Consider the following 19942-nt stretch of genomic DNA (forward strand, 5'->3'; position numbering starts at 1 on the left):
ATTCACTTAATCATTCATTCAATTAATTCTTACTGTTTGCTTAACACTGCGATCATGCCATCTAGCCCCTTCATGAGGAAACTGAGGTCACAAAGTTGGTTAGAAACAGGGCTGGAAACTAAGCCCAGATGTTCTATATCCAGGACACTTGGCCTCACAGTGCTGTTAAATTCAGGTGATGAAATGGGAGAGCATCTGTGTACTGCATGTGACTTGCATGTAATTCATGTAATAAAGATGAAATACAAACCTCTTTGCCAGCTATTTCTTTATTACTCTAAATGCCACAACTTAGAGAAGGTGCAGCGTTAGGGGCAATCATTTCTGAATTAGTCTGGAAATTTTGCAGATAAACCTTTTCTTTCCTCTATCTGCTATCTGCACTCCTTCGGATTTAAATATTTTTTTTAATTTCTTTTTAATTTATTTATGATAGTCACACACAGAGAGAGAGAGAGAGGCAGAGACAGGCAGAGGGAGAAGCAGGCTCCACGCACCGGGAGCCCGACGTGGGACTCGATCCCGGGTCTCCAGGATCGCGTCCTGGGCCAAAGGCAGGCGCCAAACCGCTGTGCCACCCAGGGATCCCCGGATTTAAATATTTTAGCCATGTCTTTTCACACGTGTTGCCCTGATAGATTAGAAACCTATAAATAGCCCTGACCTCTGAGAAACACGCCCTCATCCCTACCTTTTGAGTATTATTCCAGTTTTCTATTCATGACAAAAATGAAAATCCCAATCTCACGATAACTGCCTTCTTAAAGGGTCTGTTTTGAGGGGAGGATACTTAAAAGCATGGAATTCATAACGAGGTGGAATTTCATTTTCTGAAGTGTCCGTTCTCTGCCTTTACACAATTAAGTCTCCCAACTCGCTGAATATTGCTGAACTTGTTGATGGTTGAACAGGTGGGGCAATGTGAGCACTGGAGAGTGAGCAGCTGCTCTTGCCAGCTGCCTTCTTCTCCGCCTAGACAGAAGTACTGCCCAAAGAGCCTCTGCAGGGCAGCAGACTGAGAACTCCTTTGAAGTTGCTGGAAGGAGACCCTTTCTGGCATTTTGCTTGGTAAATGTATCCATATGCACACAGACCAAAGGGCACGGAGCTTTTCACTGAGTGACTTAGAGCCAGGATTCTGAAGCCAAGCTACCTGTGTCCAAGCCCTGGCTAGGCCACCCCACTTTCCCTTTTTTTGACATTAGGCAACTTACTTGAGCTCACTATCTTCAGCATCCATACCTATAAATGGAGATACTAGTTTCTCCCTGAGAGTTTTCGGGAATTCAATGACTTAAATGTTATTATTAATAATTCCAGGAACAACCTATCGATGAAGCTTCTATTCCATTCCAGTTACCACGAACAAAAAAATTTCTATTTTGGAGCTTAGAGTCTTTTTTTCATAGCAGGAGCCCTGATCCCTCTAAGGGTTATAGAATCAATGGTGATGGGTGGGCAGATTTTGTTTTTAGTGAATCAGAATAGGATTTTACAAAAGAAGGGTTTGATGAAACTTTTAAATATTTTTAGATGTATGTGTGGCCTGGGTCTTGACATAAAATGGTTTTCTTGAGTCTAGTAGAGAAGATAAGCAATTAAACAGCAACCTCAATAAAGTGTGTGTGGTGAGTGCAGCAAGTGTCTCAGGAGCATGGGAAAGTTACCTGATCCCTTTTGTGGGTACAGAGAATCAGGATGCCTTCCTGGAGAAAGTAACATGTAAGCCTAGACTTAAAGGATAACTAGAAATTTGCCAAAAGAAGTTGGGGGAGGCTGGGCAGGAAGCAGTTCCTTTAAGGGCAATGAGGAGCTAAGGGGGTTTTGATGAAATGACGAGAGCCTTGTTCAGATTTGCCTTTCAGAAAGGCACTCTGGCTGCACGCACACAGTGGGCACAGGTCGTAGGAAGCCCATTTAGAAATTTCCGGACATAGTGATCTAGACTGGGGGAGGGGGGCAGTGAGTATTCTAGAGGGACAGGATTTGGTGATTAACGGCAGACGGTGCTGGTCTGTGATGACACCCACTTGACTCACATTTCTGATGTCTAATGTGCAAAGACTGCAGGCGACAAATCTAAATCTGTAAGCCCCAAGCTTCTAACTGGGAGAAACGGTCCTCTAAACAGGAAGACAGGACCTTTCAATCACTTTCCAAATCATCTCTCCATCCTGCTGGACATATCCGTAGACTGTCGCCGGCCTAGGAATTGGCAGGGCTTCCTGTTCCAAAATGGGACAGTTCTTGGCAGGAGATGGAAAGCTGGAAACAGAATGGAAACTGGGCTAGCCAAGGCACCTTGCACGAAGAGAAAAGAAAAAAGGAAACCTGGTACTTTCCCATCTGATCCAGAATATCTGGTCAGAAAATAATTTAAAAGGACAGATAATTCAAAGAGGTTTCTATTTGGCTTTGAAATGCCATGCATTTTTGGCAGTGGATTTACCTTGCCAAATGTTTTTCTAAGGCCTTATTTTGCATTCCCTGAACATGGACCATCTGGGCAGCAGGGAGATGAGTCGGAGCCCAAGAGGGAGTCTGGGTGGGTGGGTGAGGAGGTCGTAATGTTTAAAAATTGGGGCCAAGACCACAACGCTTCTTCATCACCTCAGCTAATCAATACTTCCCTGTCTACCTGTGTCCTGCCACAGCGCAGGGAGCCCTTCCTGACCTAAACCTTGCCAAATCACACGGTGACTTGAGAAGCAGCTAGCTAGTTCGCAGCACACAATGTTTCCTATCCACATCTCCGAACACTCTCAGGGCCACCTCCATCCCACATGGGGGCAGCCAGCTGACCCAGTGCTTCACAGCAACCTCAAAATCAAACCATATTTGGAGCCCAAGCAGGCTGTTTACAGATGTTACCATAAAAGACATTTTAAATTACAATCAGTCCTGTTTTTACAGAAGAGCTGTAAAGGGGCTAGAACAGAGGCCCCTTTTCCTGTATTCATAAGACCGCTGCTTCCAGACAAGTTAAAAGATTAGTTTATCTTCCCTGGTTCAGGCCTACGGAGCACAGGAAAGAGTCACACTTCACTGAAATCACTTAAACAAAGGGTCTCTGCACCAAGTCCCAATTAGGACCTAGAAGAAATGTCAGGGTGGCAGCCACTCCCTACTGAAGAATTTCTAGCATTCCCCTATTCCTCAATCTGGAGGGTGCAAAGCCCCGGGTAGTGGCCTGGTCCAGGCTTGAATTCACTGGGAATAATTGGAAACAGTACAAATCTGGAAGTTCAGGGAAACTGGTTTTCCCCAATCTGTTGTAAAATTAAGTGCTGGGCTTTTTTTTTTTTTTTTCTTTTTTGAAACTTTTCAGCTTTATTGAGGTATAACTGACATATAAAATTATAAATATTTAAAGTGTATGCCATGGTTATTTGATACAAATAGAGTGGAAAGGACCCTCCCCATCTAGTTAACACATCCATCACCTTATATTTTTCTGCCAGTATGTGAGACCATTGAAGTTCAAAGTACTGTTTTTCATAAACACCAGAGAAGAGGGCAGTTCTTAGCTTCCCAGTTCTTACAAGTCTGAACTGGTGGGTCGGTTCACTGGAAATTCTTAATCCTGAAAAGGTGTTCGATGACCCATCCACGTTTTTCAAGTGTTGCTATCTTTCACTTCGCGGAACCTGTTCCCAATTAGATGAGCTGCCAAACTCGGGGAACCAGTGTGTATTCGGAAAGAGCCAGCATATGTTTCTCTGACTCGGTTTCCAGAAAAATTTGAAGGCGCAGAGCCAGTGCACGTGCCAGGAGGAGCAGGTCGCCTGATACCCACCTCTTCCCCTCCTTTACGGTCTCCTTGGTCGGAGGTGGCCGAAGGCGGCTCTAGAGGTTCGCCTGCACCTTTGGCACAGATTCTCCTCCCCAATTCCAGGTATCGGGCCCACCCTACGCTTGACCCCTCCGTTCCCCAGACACACTGGCCTCTGAGGTCATCCTCAGCGTGCGGCCCGGAGGGGGAAGGAAGCGTGAGCTAAAGCAACAGGTTCCGCCCACAGCCTGAACTTGCCAGGGGAGCCGGCGAGGCGACTGGAGCTGGGCGGTGGAGGGAGAGGAAGTGGCCGAGGAAGGTGGAGGGGAAATGATGGTGCATGACCACTGAGCACGCGTCGCTTCGGGCTCCCACACGGGCTATGTCTGCGCGCGCGGGGCGGGGGGGGGGGGCGGCGGGGGGCTCGCCGGATCGCTCGGGGACTTCCGCGTGGGCTAGGATGCGCCGCGCCCGGGGCTTTGGGGTACCGCGAGGCTTAGGCAGGATAACGCGCCCCGAAAGGAGGGCTGGAGACGCGCCCGGAAAATATTAGTGCATCTGGGGTTGGAATCCAGCAGCCTCCCCAGGGGGCCGCCCCGGCGAAGTGGCCGAGTCTGCATCCCCGGAGCCCCGCGCCCGCTTCCCCCGGTCTCTTCCCGGCCCTCCCGCCCCAGCCCGCCCCAGCCCGCCCCAGCCCGCCGCCGCGAAAACCGGGCGAGCGGCCTCCGCCGCGCCCCGCAGCCTCTGGGCATGCTCCGTGGCGGGACCCGCTCCGCCGCCGCGAGGGCGCGTCCTCCCTGCGCCCGGCGCCCCGGCCCCGCACCCCTCGGCGGAGACGAGCGCCCCCACCCGAGCCTCCCGGCGAGCCGAGGAGGGGACGGGCCGGCCCGGGGCGGGGGCGGGGCGGGGCGCGACCTGCGGGCTGCCTGCGGGTCCTTAGAAAGTGCAGCCCGGCTCGCGAGCGGACCCCGGCGGGGCGGGGCGGGGCGGGGCGGGCTCGGCGCCCCGAGCGAGGTGCCGATTCAGGGGCCGCCCACCCTCCGCTCGGTCCCGCCCCCGGGGAATTATAATTCTCTGCCAAAGTGTGTGGTTCCCGGAGAATCCTCGGGGCGGGGTGCCGGGGCGCCCGGCGCAAAATGGTTACAACAAAGTCCACGCGCGCCCCGGGGCGCCTCTGGAGGAAAGTGTCCGCGCCCGTGGCTGGGCACCCCCTTTGCTAATCGGAGGGTTAGTCACGGGGAGGAAGTGTGGGGGGTGGGCTAAGGGGGGCCTCCGGCCCGAGCCTCGGGGGCGCACCTCCGGCCGGGCGGGCGCGGGGCTCCGGGTCGGGGGCTCGCGGGGGGCGGCCGGAGCAGGCTCGGCCCGGCGGCTCACTCTCTGCCTCCCCCCCCAGGATTACCGAGAGGATGGGATGGATCTAGGCAGTGACGCCGGCAGCAGCAGCAGCAGCAGCAGCCGCGCCAGTTCGCAGTCCAACTCCACCAAAGTGACCCCTTGCTCCGAGTGCAAATCCTCGTCGTCGCCGGGGGGCAGCCTGGACTTGGTGTCTGCCCTGGAGGACTATGAGGAGCCCTTCCCGGTCTACCAGAAGAAGGTGATTGATGAGTGGGCGCCGGAGGAGGACGGGGAGGAGGAGGAAGAGGAGGACGAGCGCCACGAGCGGGGGTGCCGGGATGCCCGCCGTCCGGCCCGGGAGCCGGGGGGCGTGAGCGCCAGGACCCGCGGCGGCGGCGGCGGCGGCGGCGGCGGCGGGGGCAAGGGCGCCACCACCGTCATGCCGCCTCCCGTGCCCAACGGCAACCTGCACCACCCGCACGACCCCCAGGACCTCAGGCACAATGGCAACGTGGTGGTGGTGGCCGGCCGGCCCGGCGGCTCCCGGGGCCCCCGCCGCGCCGTGCAGAAGCCGCAGCCCGCGCGGGGCCGACGTGGAGGCCGGGGCCCGGCAGCTGGGGTCCTCGCGGTTCCGCCCGCGGACGGCGGGACGTGCGTCCCCGAGGAGCCCCCGGTGCCCCCGATGGACTGGGAGGCGCTGGAGAAGCATCTGGCCGGACTGCAGTTCCGGGAGCAGGAGGTGCGCAACCAGGGCCAGGCGAGGACCAACTCCACCTCCGTAAGTTGGCCGGGGCGCGTGCCCACGCGCGCACACTCGCGAACGCCCCCCGCCGCGCCCGCGCGCCCGGCCCGCAGGGGGGGCCCGGCCGGCTCCCCGGGGTACGCTGGCTCGGTCCGCGCGCTCTGGGTTCGCCGGCGGGGCGGGGCGGGGCGGGGCGGGGCGGGGCGGGGCGGCCGGGGGCGGGGCAGCCGGGGGCCGCGGAAAGTCGGGTTAGGGGAGCCGGCGACTCATTTGAATGGAATTACTTGTGGAGACGAGGTTGTGAGTCACTTGCCTGAAAATAAATCCGGGGAGATCTTGGCACCGGAGCCGGGCCCTGCGGGTGATATTTCAAGTCGTTAATAGTTGTGGCTGCGTCGGCCGTGGCGGGGGTCCCTTCGTTACCGCCAGCGTCTCGCCGGTACGTGGGCTGGCCCCGTGCACGCTCCCGGCCGCCGGCCCGACCTCGGAATGGCAGCGGGGTCGGGGACCTTTCGCCCCCCTCCGCGGAGGCTCCCGAATTCGAGCGGGTGACGGCCCCCCTCTAAGACTGGGGCGGGGGGGGCCTATTGTGGACCTGGGGGATGGGGTGATTGACCTGCCCGGAGGAGGGAGCGGTTGTGGCCTCTGTGGCCTGCACCTCGCGGTGAATCCTTCCTTGCTTTGCTGAGGAGCCCCCGGCAGTTCCTGGTCAGAGGCCACTGCCTCGGTTCAGGAGATCCAGAGAGGGAGGGGGGCAGAAGTGGAGGGGAGAGAGGGAGAGGAGGAGGACTGCATCTATAATAAGCAGCTCTGGCAGGTTTGCACTTGTCTCAACATCTCTCCTGCCCCCGAGACGAGAGCAGATAAACGACTTAAAAGAAAAACGTCAGGCATGGAGCTCTGCTGTTTATCACTGCTTTGAGATAAAGCAGCAGTTGTAATTTGAAATGGTTAATGATGTCCCTAAATGGGGCTGAAGGGCACGCAGTCGTACCGAGCTGCTTTCCGTGTGTGGCAGCTGTGCGGCAGTGCGGGAGAATGCTGGCTTGCAGGTGTAATTTTTTGGCTCCAGGGCCCTGGGGCTACTGGAAATTGGGTGCATGCACTTGTGACTTCAGGGGTGAGGACAGTAACCGTGATGCACGGAGAAGTTGGCACGGTTTCAATCAGACAGAGCTCTTGGCTGACAGAGCCCACTGGTTAGTGTCCCTTGAGAAACTACCTATTAAATTAACACATTCATTTTAATCCCAGCTGTTTACCAAGTGCACTAGCAGATGTGGAATCTTTCCATTACAACCAATCCTCTCTCTCATACTTTGCAATGGAAAACACCCCACACTTAGTGCTTGGGAAAAATACCTGATTAAGCTCCCTGGACTTAAACAGTGACTTGAAGATAAACACATTTCGTTTACCATTGCATGACATTTTTACGTTCCAGGAGAATAATTGGTGTACGTGCCAAGTTAGGATTTGACGATGACAACGAGCTCCATTATTTAAAAGTTATTAAACAAAATGTTATGGAGCACCTGTTTGCTATGTGCTAAATGCAAGGTCTGATCCTCCGTGCTGCAGTTACACATGTGCCCATGTGAGACTTGAATTTTGGTGTGGGAAGATAGGGATGCGGGCTGACTCCCCTCTAGGAACTTAAAATTTAGTGAATTACTTAACAGCATCCCTTCCCTCTCCTCCCCCCGCAACCCAACACCAGACACGCCCACAGCCTTGTTATTGTGAGGACTTTGTGAATCTTGCCTTCTCTGGCAATCTTTGAAACCAAAGGTGTCTCCTCACCTATTAAACAATTTACATATTTGGGTCCCCCTCCCTCCACCCCAGTGCCCCTGAAAATGCCCCCTCTGGGCATTTCCTCCACAAGTTACACAGAGAAGTTTGGAACCCATTTCTTTAAAGCAAATATGAATACAGAAAAAAAAAAGGGGAAGGGAAGAGCTTTTGAGGGTGTTTAATCAATTTTACCATTTTTTTGCTTGTTAATAACAAAATTACTAGCCAGTGTCAGTTTAGAATAGTGATTTTCATACTGTAAGTTATTGATGAAATCACCTTAGCATTTAAAAAAAGAATGAAATAAAATAGAATATACCACTATCTATTGCAGGTAGTTACCGTAAGTTTGGTTTTAAAAACTTTTGGTTTTATGTAATGCTGGGTCGTGATGTAAAACTTATTTCGCACTATGGGTTGTTGTCATAAAATTTTAAAAACACTGATTTCAATCCTCTTTACTCCTGCCTGGAATAAGTGGGAGAATTTATACCTATGAGGACAGAAACTTGAGAATAACAAAGCAGTCATCTAGAAGAGAAAGCCTATCTAGAAGAAGTTGTTCAAATCAAGTATTTTTGCTCCTCCTTAAAAAGTTGTGTATATAAATGGAATTAATACAGACTACTGGGAGGAACGGTATAAAGTGAAAAAGAGGAGTGTTTTCTCCATTACCTTTGAAGAGAACCAAGTAACCTTTTCCCACCTGAGGGAAAACCCCCAGTAGGGTTGCCTGTATTGGAATCTAGTAGCTGGTTCCTTCCATCATTGCAGATGACTCATCCCAAAGTAAAGTAAGGCACTCTGGCGTATTTTCTAGTGCTTATCACTACCTGACATTCTCTTGTTTGGTTCCCCTTCATTTTTGATTTCTCTAGAATCAAATTGTAGTGTAAGTCTTGCCTGGCTTTTAATTGCTGTAACCTAGTGCCTGTGATAATGCCTGGGATGCAGTAAGTCCTCAAATAATGAATGAATGAATGAATGAATCAATCAATCAATCAGACAATGGTCTATTAGGCACACATGCCCCAGACCTAAGCCAACCCCCTCATATAGCAGTTGAGAAAACTGAGGCCCATTGAAGTTAAGTCACTGGGCCTAAGGGCCTACTAAGTAACCTATGAAAGGCTTTCTTCTTACACCAAGACTAGGGGGTTTTTATTTGTTTGTTTTTTCTCATTTTAAGGCTAAAAACAATTTGAAGTTAAAGGGAAGGAAAGGTTTCCTAATGACAAGTCCCCCCTTCCATAGTGTATATTAAGAACCTAAGTAATTAAGAAATAATCAAATCCCATTAAATATGAATCTCTTCTCACATATATGGTTTTAGTTTTGGTCTGTTTCGTTGGAATAGGCAGCAGCAAGACCTCAAAGTGAAGGACGAGATCCCAAAAATGTGTTGACAAAAAAAAAAAGAAAGAAAAAAGAAAAAAAATGTGTTGACCATCAGTCATTCCTAATCTAGGCAAAATTTAGAGGCAAATTTAAGAACACACAACATCTAGGTGGGATTTAAACCCTAGGGCTGACCTTTTCTTTGTGAAAGGGTTAAAGCAGCTAATTTCTCCCTTGGTGTCAACCAGGGATGATGGGCTTGGATCCTGCCAGGAACTTTCTTTGGGGTCAGAGCTCTAAGGTGCCAGAGGGAGTCCTGAAGGAAACATTTTGGTGACCTTACATCCTGCTACCCCTCTAGACACGCTTGCCTCTAGTGGCCCAACCTCCTCCTTGATGGAACAACCCCCACCTCTATGTCAGAGCCTTGAGGGCAGCAAAGTTTCCTTTTCCACTGCCTTATCCCCAGTAGCTCCCTCCTGCTTGGCACAAATGCCTCACACACAGAGGGAGGGAGCCATTCAACCCAACAGCCGGAACTACTCCCAGAAGTGCCCGCTCCAGTTGGCCAGCCCCTGCTCATCTAGTACCTGCCTGTTTCTCACAGTCCTGCCCTGGGCCTGCATCACCTACCCATCAAGGGCCACACACAGTTAAGGAGTAAAGAAAGATACTGGAGACTGGTGCCTTTGATATGAAATCTAGAACTAGTGTGGCAAGTCCTACTCCCTGATATTCATATTCACCCCAAATTCTCATTTCCCTGCCTACTGTGTTTGGTAAACAGGGCAATCCTAGGGAAAGCCAGCTTCTCTCTTCTCCTTGCAAGCCTGAGCAGTCTGCTTTCTCTTTTTGCCTGCCTCTTCTGGATCTTACTTTGTCTTGGGATCACTCTTTTGCCTATTCAAGGGTTCCCCTCCACTTGGCCCAGTGGGGTGGGAGTGCCCATTGCCTCAAGGTACTCCTCTTCCTTTTTTTTTATAATTCTTTTTTTTTAAGACTTTATTTATTCATGGGAGACACACAGAGAAGCAGAGACACAGGCAGAGGGAGAAGCAGGATCCCTAAGGGGAGCCTGATGCGGAACTCGATCCCAGGACCCTGGGATCACAACCTGAGCCAAAGGCAGATGCTCAACCACTGAGCCACCCAGGTGCCCAAGGTGCTCCTCTTCCTAACTGGACTATAATTCCACCTCTTCTTCTCAATGATCCTTCTGTGAGGTTTTTCACTTCTTAGGGTTTGAGTCCTCCACATTGAGCCTATTTCATCTATGGGAACTCACCCTCTATTTTCACCCTCTTTTCTCACTTTGGATTCTTTAAAAAAAAAAAAAAAACTATATAGGTTGAATTGACAATCCACTGCACACATCTGAAGTATGCAATCTATGGGCTTTGATACATGTGTACACTTGTGAAACCATCCCCAAAATTAGATCATGAACGTATTTCTCACCCCAAAAAGTATCCGTGTGCCCCTTTGCCATCTCTCCATCCTGTCCCTTGGCAACCACTGGTCTTATTTCTATCATTGTAGGTTAGCTTGCTTTTTCTAAAATGAATGTAAGTAGAATCATATAATATGTACTCAGTTTTTGTCTAGCTTCTTTCACTCAGCCTGTAATTATTTTGTGATTCATCTATGTTGTTTTGTATGTCAATAGCTCATTACTTTCTGTTGCTAGGTAGTGTTTCATTTTATGGATATACCCTATTTACCTATTGATGGACATTTGAGTTGTTTCTAGTTTCCATGACTCATGAAAGTGCTGGAATTAATTCATAGCAACATATTCTTTCTTTTCTCTTGGGTAAATACCTAGGAGTAGAAGGGTTGGATCATATGGTAGGCAACTGTAGAAGTTGCCTGTTTTCCAAAGAAGCTGCACCATTTTATGCTTCTGTCACCGTGATTATTCATGTGCTCCCTGTAACCTTGGCTTCCTGTCCCACTGGTTGCTCTGTTCCATCTGTGTCCTTGGGGACTTGCAGAACATCTCTCTTCGGGTGACTGGGGTGATTGCTTCCCTCTCTCTTGAAACAGTGATAGTACCAGGATCACATCTTGCACCCAATCGGAGTCATTATGCCCACTGTTCAAAAATACCCATTTTTGAATTAGAGAAGAGTTCTAGTTGTAGACCCAACACATTTTAATTATGGTTTTATTATTTTTAGTGCCTGTGACAGGTGTATTTCCTCTTTTAATGAGAAGATAAGAATAATTTTAATTGGTGTGTTAATTGAAAGCAAATTCTCCTGAAGTTTTTTTCCTAAGTACTTGAAAATAATTTGTCTTTTTATTTGTTTTTGCTATTAACTAGTAGCAAACTTCAAATAGCCTATATTTTTTCCTAGAATGGTAGTAATTACAGGTTCTTTTCAGTGTATTATTCTGTGAGAATTCCAGCTGCGGTCCTCCTTTCCCATCAGTGACACCACTGACGTAGCTTGAATGGCTGAGTAGCTTGTTTCTGTAGTTATTTGGGCTATGTTTAAATTATATGAATTCCCATTTTTATAGACTGAGTTAAGAGGTCTTTATTACTTCTACAAAATATTGTAAAATTTGTAAGTTTAATAAATCATGTGTTATGGCAGCCTGGGGCACAGCAGTGAAAATATTCTGTGTGGTGTATAACTATCTCTTATTCCTGTTAGAGGACACTACATGATATTGTTAAATCTTTTTTTTTTAATCATAATCAGAAACTACCAGGACTAAATGTACCCTGTGCTTCAACCTTTTACCTTGAAATGTTTAGTGTCATCTTTGCCTGTTTTTCTGATTTATGTTGATATTTGTTTAAGAGCTGCAAAGGCTGCTCTATCCATTAGTGTGTACTCAAGACTTTAAAGAAATATATGGTTGGCTTAAAAACAAATTAGATTGCAAGTGACCTACATGTTCCAGGGCTCTGTGTGTATTTAAACTACCATCACATGGCCCGTCCTATAGTAGAACAGCCCTTTTTGATAGTGTCATGGTTGGACTAAAGGACATCTTTGCCTACCAATTGGTCTGCACATAGTGGTCCTTTAAAACATCCTAAGGAAAACTTTTAGAGTGCATATCTGAGAAACAGTTGTAGACATTCTCATCACACATTCACTGAACTCTATGAACATCTCACCACTGACACCCTGTCACCTTCCTTCTTTTTCCGGCTCTGCCACACTTCCAACTCCAGATCCTTTGCCTGGCATTCCTCATTCACTCAGAAAGACCTGGCATGAGCCCTTTGCTTTGTAGCAGGTCTAGATGCTTCTGTCCACCAAATGCCCAACACTTGCTTCTCCAAGGCGCATTCTGACTCAGGGCCTCACCTCTTTGGGACACTGTATCTGATCAGCTCGCCTTTCTGAACTTTTTATTCCACTTGTGTACCACTTCTGCATACTTACGTTTTGAAAAAAGGCTTTCTAGTTTAAAGTATTTTCATCTTATCACATTCCATCCTCGTGACACCTAAAACTTGAACAAGGCAGTAATTATTTTCATTTTAAAGATGATAATACTGAGGCCCAGGAAGATTCAGGGGATTTACCTGAAGTCCCAAACCTGACAAAACTCAGACCAGACCTGTCAATTCTGACTCTGCTTCAGTGACACTATCTTATATTCTCAATTATCTGTTCATGAGTGTGTCTCTTATCTACCCAAGTGCTAGTAATATTAATTCCAGGTCCTTTCTTAAAAACTTATCTAAACTCTATGACATTACATTTGCATTTAAAAAGAGAAATTTGTTTTTACTCCCAGACCTTTGCCCCTGAAGATATGAATGGTCTTTGTTTTCTTACTTTCGAAATTCAGCCCCAGGTATTTTAACAAAAAGGGCCTTTGCAAATGATTTTCTTAACCACTTTTTGCTCCTTGAGCTGGACCAGATGATGCTTTATAATGTCAGTAACTAGGGGATTATTTTGCATACAATTGTATGTAGAAATTCAAGTGTCAATTATGAAACTGAACATTTTTAATAGAAAAGTAATAGAATTTTAAAGGCAGAAAGGATCTAAGAGGTCATCTCATCCAACCCTTACCATTTTCAAGGGCAGAAATAGGTCTATGGAGATTAAACACCTTTACCCAACTTTACCCAATGTCCTCAACCCAGGCCTCCCCAAGTCTGGAAGTAGATTCTACTTTTTAGAACTTGATCAGAAGTTTTCATTTTATTGTTTGTTTCTCTTTTTCCTTTGTTAAACCAACATTTTCAGGCAATTATAAAATTGCTTTCTTCCATTCAGACTTCGGCTCATCACTGTGTATATTTCCACCAACAGAACAGTGCTCTCCATGAGCCAATGATATTTTCTATCAGTGCTCCTTTTCCTTTCTGTGCAGCCTCCTTGCCATCACTGGCCACATGGTTCTTCTCTCTTATGGGCCCAGATGATGGCTGGCACTTGAGAACTTTGCAAGGAGCATCCTGAGTTCTAGAAGACGGAGAGGGGAGCAGTGGGAGAGTTCAGGCTCACCCTTGAGCAGGTCACTTCCACAGACAAAGTCCTCCCGTTGACTGTCAGGCCATGAGGTGGAGCCAGGGTTCAAGAAAAATAAGGGAGAAAAGATATCTGTGCAGCGCACCCACAAGTGAAAGTACAATTTTAAGTGAGTAATTGATTGCAAGCCTCCCAAAGGGGAAAATAACAACCAAGAAAAAACTAGAGAGAAGAGAATTTGTGGTGTTCAATAGCAGCCCATGAAATAGTCTCCATTAGGACATCAGGTTTTGTCAGAATGTGGGTGAGAACAAGGAATAGAAAAGTAGACCTCAGGAAAAGGAGATGTGTTTGGGTTTTTGTTTTGTTTTGTTTTTTTGTTCAAGATTTTTTATTCATTTGAGAGAGTGAGAGCATAGCAGGGGGAAGGGTCAAGGGGAGAGGGAGAAGCAGACTCTCCACTAAGTGGGGAGCCTGATGCTGGGCTCGATCCCAGGGCCCTGGGATCATGACCTGAGCCAAAAGCAGATGCTCAACCCACTGAGCCATCCAGGTGCCCCTGTGTTTGGGTTTTTATGATCCCCAAGTGATATTTCTTAGTTTCTCACTTAAATGTGTAGAACTGAGACATCGCTAATTCTTCTTGTCAGGTCCATGACATTTGTAATAACCATTCTCCTTCACTTAGCCAAGCCTCATCAAATCTGTAAGAGCCTGCACTGTTTCAGATGCTCTTGGTTTATTCCTTTGCTTTGTTTTGTTTTTGGCTACTACTTCCTTTTGTGATGTTATTTTCCTTTGGTGAAAAGGAAAATATTCAAAAGTATTCTACTTTGGTGGTATTTTCTCCAGAAAGTTAATGTAATTTAAAGGATGATGGCTTAGGCCATGAAATACTCAGGTTACAGGAATGAACTCAGCCAGTGTTTGTTCAGCTCCAGGTTGATGTTTTTTTTTTTTAAAGTACTTGTAAAATATTTTTAGTTGCCTGTAACTGATGTGAAGTTGTATTAAAGTAGAGCTTACTGGAAGCAAAAGAGGTACCAGTTTTTTTCTGTCTAGTTTTATATATCAGATTTCCTAACAATTGCCACTTGTATCTGTACATTCTGATACCCTTGAATCTCCACCCAAATATTTTATACTAATTTGTAATTGAATGACCTTTTTTTGGTATATCCATCATCAGCAATATCATATTCATCTTTTTTCTTCTTTTATTTCCTTCCATTTTTCAAAGTTTCTCCTTGGCATTTATGCTTCTTGAAAGTGGTTGTGGATCTTTCTTCCTTGGGATATTAGCATAGTATATATATATTTTTAAAAAGCTTCAGTTTTTATGGGTTACAAGAAGCCATGCATTAGTCAGCAGCTAATTTCTGCAAGTTTATCAATTCAAGAGGGTTTTATTGCCCATGTCCTCGTAGAGATGATTGATCCTTCAAAATTCTTTCTTATAGAAATGAATGTCCGAGTTGTTTGTAGAGTTGGGTTTTTGTTTGTTTGTTTTTTACAAAAAGCATCTAGTAAGAAAATGTGAGGCTGGTGTTTAGGGTGCTTGAAAAAGGACAGAGGACAGAGTGCAGGCTCTGTGGCCTCACAGCTAGGCCTCCAGGTGGCAGATTGCCTGCCAGGACTTCCTTGAGCTCCCTGGAGCTGATGTGTTTCCCTCTCAGCGATGCACACCCATTGCTGCCTCCTCTAGGATCCCCCCGCTGTGATCCTTAGCCTGCGGTCTGTTTCTTCTTTCATGTGTGTGCGGGTCCCTTGTCTTTAGAGAACCAACTCAAAGTCTGTATGAAAGTGGCTTCTCCTCTGATGACCAGGGCCCCTGGACAGTTAACCTCATGGATCACCTGGTGATGAGGAGATTAGGCCAGGTACCCCCCCCCAACCCAGGCCTGCTAGCAGTGGCTGAGGTCCCCTCAGTCACAAATGGGTCATAGGCATGTTCAGAACAAAACAACAGGTAAGTTGTGGCAACTACTAAACTAACGTAATTTGATTCTGCTTCCTTCTGGGTTTGCCATATATGGAAAGAATTTTGCTGTCTAAAAAAGTTTAAAGGGAGTGAGGTAATTTCCTTATAATTCCTAAGATCTCCAGCAGTGTTGTAAATTTAGATTTGAGGTTAGAGCATTAAAAAATAAAAACAGAACCAAAAAAGCTGCTATGTTACGAAATGCTGGGGCATTTCTGATGTCGGGTCCAGCAGCGTAATAGCTCGTACCCCCCTTCCCCCACGTACAGAAAGAGTAGCATTAAACTTATTTCTAAAATAAGAAGGGCCTGGACCTCTGGGAACCTGCACAGTGTCTTCTTAGAAGAAAACTTAAAGGCTAATCTCAACTCCTATAAAAATAACATGTTTTCAAATAGTTTCAAAACCAATTTAGACTTCTGTTTTTCTCCTCATGGCACCAGTAGCTAAAAATTATACCACTTATGAAAATTGCAGACAATTTTTTTTTCTTTGTGCAATCTTACATAATTTTTGGTCCATTTTGACCTGGTCTGACATTTTATTATGAGCAACTGCATCTTAAGTGCTCTGCCCTTTTTATTACCAGTCTAAAATTGGTAAGGAGTAAGGGAGAAGACCACTGGGATTTTATTTTTGAATACTCAAATTATGCAACCAGTGATCTCCTGCTAGAGTCGTTACCCAGCCTACAGTGGCCCCATGGTCTGACCCAAATAGCCCTTAAAGTCAGATCTTGTTCTAGAAGAAAAACTTTGGGTAGCAGTAACTTTAGAACTTTTTGAATATACCTGCTTTACTGCCATATGGTGGTTTCGATATTAGATTTATTTTTCTTGTGTTTCCTACAGAAACGCTCAACAAAGCAAAGGTATAACTGTTGGGTGCCTACTGACATACAAGTGAGACCCTGACAGAAATTCCAGTGTGCTGGCAGCCTAATTAGAACTCGGCTTTACTAATAAGCAATCACACTGGGAATGAGAATTATTAGAGCTGGGAAGGAATCCACCGCAAGGATGGCAAACCCAGATGCTTCCAGAGGCTGCGCAGGTAACTAATGAGGGCAGTGGGTCGGGGGAAGCGGGGCCCGGGTGAGCTAGAGAGCGTGTCCCAGCCATAAAGGGGCAGCTGTTCTTTCCTACTGGCTGATTTGTTGCCATGCTGGGATACAATCTCAGCATTCTGATATATCAGGAGAAGCCCAAGACCAGGCTTTTTTTTTTTTTTTTTTTCCCAAGACCAGGCTTTTGTGAGAAATATCTTGAGTATGAAATTTTGGCAAGTAACTTAAAAAAGAAAAACCACACATAATTTTGTAGGGCTAACAAGCATATCAGTTCTTCAAAATACGGCTCCTGGGCTACCAGCTTCCCTTCCCACACCAAATCCAAGCTCTTCGTTTTACAGATGAAAAAAACTGAGACCCAGAGAGATAAAATGACTTATCCTCAAGTGAGAGTGAGTTGGGTGAGGTGGGAGTAGCTTGCTGAGAAGTCTGGTGAGATACTAGAAATGAGAGATGCTAGGGAAGAAAACTCAGGAAGAAATGTTCGGATTTACTGACTACCAGAAGTCACTTCCCCTACCTCTTTCAGTGCTTAAAATAATTTGAAACAATAACATCCAGAGGGACAGAAAAAGAGATAACAGTGTACACTTTATTCTGTTTTACTTAATTTTTATACGCATCCTATTACTTAGGATTTGCTTTTCTCTTTCATCTTCAAAGCAGTTCAGAAACTGATTTTTTTTATTTGGATTCAGGGAAATATATTATGATTTCTTTTTTTATTACTTATGAATAATGAAAAAGGAAGAACTCTTTAAGAAAAAGTTACCTTAACCACACACACACACACACACACACACACACACACACACATACACACAGTAAATGGTCTCAGTTCTTTTATCTGCTGGAAATTCATCTGAGACCATTTAATTCAAGGGATAGTAGTAGTAGAAGTGAGTTTTGATAACATTTCTTGTTATTATATAGAATCTAATGAAAACCTCAATATTACTGAATCATATATTTAATTTCATCTGTTACTACCAAATATAATGTTAGAAATATAGAGGTTAGGAAGTTTGTTTTTTTTTTTTTTTTCTTTTTCCTCTTTAGAACTGCTGGCTCTAAGTACAAAGTCAACACAGATTTCAAACAAACAAGACAAGTTTGGGGTCTTGATTTACTTTCCTTTAGAAAAATAGGAAACGTTGTTCATTTAGCTTTTCAAACACGACTTTTTACTTTGGAATAACTTTAGATTTACAGAGGAATTACAAAGATAGTACAGAAAGCTCATAAATATCGGTCACTAGCTCCTCCTGATGTTAACATCTCGTGTAACTGTGGCACACTCGTCAACACTAAGAAACAAACATTGACACTATATTATCACCTAAACTACAGGCTTTATTTGGATTTATATTAGCTTTTACCATTAAAAAGGTATTGCAACTAGTCACCAAAGGTAGTAAGTAATAGATCCTTGTCGACTGTGGCTTGAGAGGGGGAGAGCTAGGTTCTTCCATAGTCTCCCTTACCTCCCCACAAAGTCATCCCAAGCGAACATGAAGCCTAAGCAAATATTCTGCTGTGTGTTTGCCTGTAAATGTGTTGTGTGTGTGAGTGTGTGTGTGTGTTTTTAAGATTTTATTTATTTATTCATGAGAGAGACAGAGACATAGGTGGAGGGAGAAGCAGGCTCCCTGCAGGGAGACTGATGCTGGACTGGATCCCAGGATCACAACCTGAGCCAAAGGCAGATGCTCAACCACTGAGCCACCCCGGTGCCCCATGTTAATGTGTTTTGAAGACCATTCTCCTAGCTTTTCTCCCAACCGGGTTGCCTCACCGGGTCTCTCGTAGATGGGAACTCTGGCTGCACTGTGGGGAAAGCATGTGCAGTGAAACCAAAGAGCAGGACAAGTAAGGAGAGAAGCATACACAAACTGGAAGAGGGTACCACTCCTCTCATCAGGAGGGGATTGTGGGGCTGTGTTGGGATTTCTTAACTATAGCATAAATTACATACTTGGCCATCGTCCCTTTCCTTTGGGCTGTAGAATGGCCATAAGTTGTCATTGTCCTCTGGAATGTTATTTGGTTCACTAACATCCAAGTCATTTGTCTGTTTGTTTGTCTTTAGAAATCCGCTTTTCTGCTAAAGAAGGCGCTTGTTCTTTAAAGTTAAGCTTCTGGTGGAATTGCAAAGGTTCTGCAAGTGGTATGAAAGTTCAGGCAGTAGGGAGTGAGTTGACTAGAGAGAGCTGTAAGTGATCTGGGGGGTGAGCACCACTCAAGATGTGACATGAGTGATATGTTGTGGGAACACATTTGGGAGATTTCACGGATTAGAAACAGTGAGGTAATGGGTATGAGACTCTTGCACTCTTGCAGGCCTGGAAAAAAGGATTGACCTATCAGGATGTTTAATATTTGTTGACCGAATCATCGGAATTTTAAAAACTAAACTACTACCAATGGGCACCAGACATGGTTTTGTCAGCAGTAGGCTATCCCTGTGACTCAGTGATTTCTCATAAAGAGGGTTTCCTGGTTAGTCATTCTCTGCCTTTGGTGGCCTGGCTTGGCTGACAGGATCAGTGATTTCCTCTTAGACTTGTTCAAATTTCCCAGAATTCTTTTACTAATTACATGTTCAATGTACTGTGGATTATGATACTACTAAGTAAATGTTTCTTTCAGCAAAACCCATAAAATCACATTGGGAGCTGTGCTTTCTAGACCAGAATGTTTTGAATAAATACATCAATTTACATACTCTCTTGGAATTCATTAGATGCTGTGCTGGAGGACAGGATGTTTTGGCATCCCTGACCTCTGTATTCTTAGGTTCGCCCTCACGCATGGTGGATGTTCATGGACTTTGTGCCCAGCATAAGTTACGCTTCCTGATAGCGCCCAGTTTCCTTTTAGGGAGTTTCCCTTTCCTGCTGTGTATGATTTTGGTGGAAGGGTAATTGAAAATGTCTGACTCATGTTCTGGAACCTCAGCCCTAGAATCTCCTTCCCCTGGCTCTGCTGCAGGTAGAAGAGCTTCCCTGGGACTTTGGGACTAGAGCGCTCACTACAAGGCCCTCAGAACAGCTGGAGGCCCTCGCAGAGATGACTGCTGCCAAGCCCTTGCCGTGAGGGACCATGGCCTGCTTCTGCTGCCTGACCTTCCCTGTCTCCCTTTTTTTTCTATGTCTCTAGTTGCTGCCCCAGTGTCTACTTCCTGTTGAGTCTGAGAGTTTAGATCAGCTGGTGTTGGTTTTCTCGCTTTCAAATCAGGAACCCTAACTAATAACACCACTGACTTATGAGTCAAGTTCATATATGGTATCTGTAGGCTCAATATCACTAAATAGAAGTCAAATATTTTAGAGTCTCTCACAGAATCATTGAATATCAAAGGTGGAATGGACCTTAAAGCTCATCTGGCCCAATCCCCTTCATTTTACAATGAGGAAATAAGTACACATAGCAAGAGAGAGACTTTGGAGGTGTCATA

At 46.1% G+C, this 19942-nt stretch overlaps 1 protein-coding gene across 11 annotated transcripts in view; it reads left to right on the forward strand.

The window, feature by feature from the left end:
• The window catches only part of SCHIP1 (schwannomin interacting protein 1), a 716991-nt gene that overhangs the window by 591969 nt on the left and 105080 nt on the right, over positions 1-19942 (forward strand). For 3 of the 11 annotated variants that reach the window (XM_072807877.1, XM_072807878.1, XM_072807880.1), the window contains one exon: positions 5166-5885. The exons of 2 other annotated variants lie outside the window; for them this stretch is intronic. In XM_072807877.1, the coding sequence (XP_072663978.1) occupies positions 5166-5885 (720 nt within the window). Of the gene's footprint in view, positions 1-3297; positions 4092-4846; positions 5000-5165; positions 5886-16433; positions 16470-19942 lie in introns of those variants that run through there. 6 more of the 11 variants (XM_072807881.1, XM_072807884.1, XM_072807879.1 and 3 more) reach the window with 6 other exon arrangements.

This window comes from Canis lupus, chromosome 31 (genome assembly GCF_048164855.1).
Source record: "Canis lupus baileyi chromosome 31, mCanLup2.hap1, whole genome shotgun sequence".
NCBI lineage: Eukaryota > Metazoa > Chordata > Mammalia > Carnivora > Canidae > Canis > Canis lupus.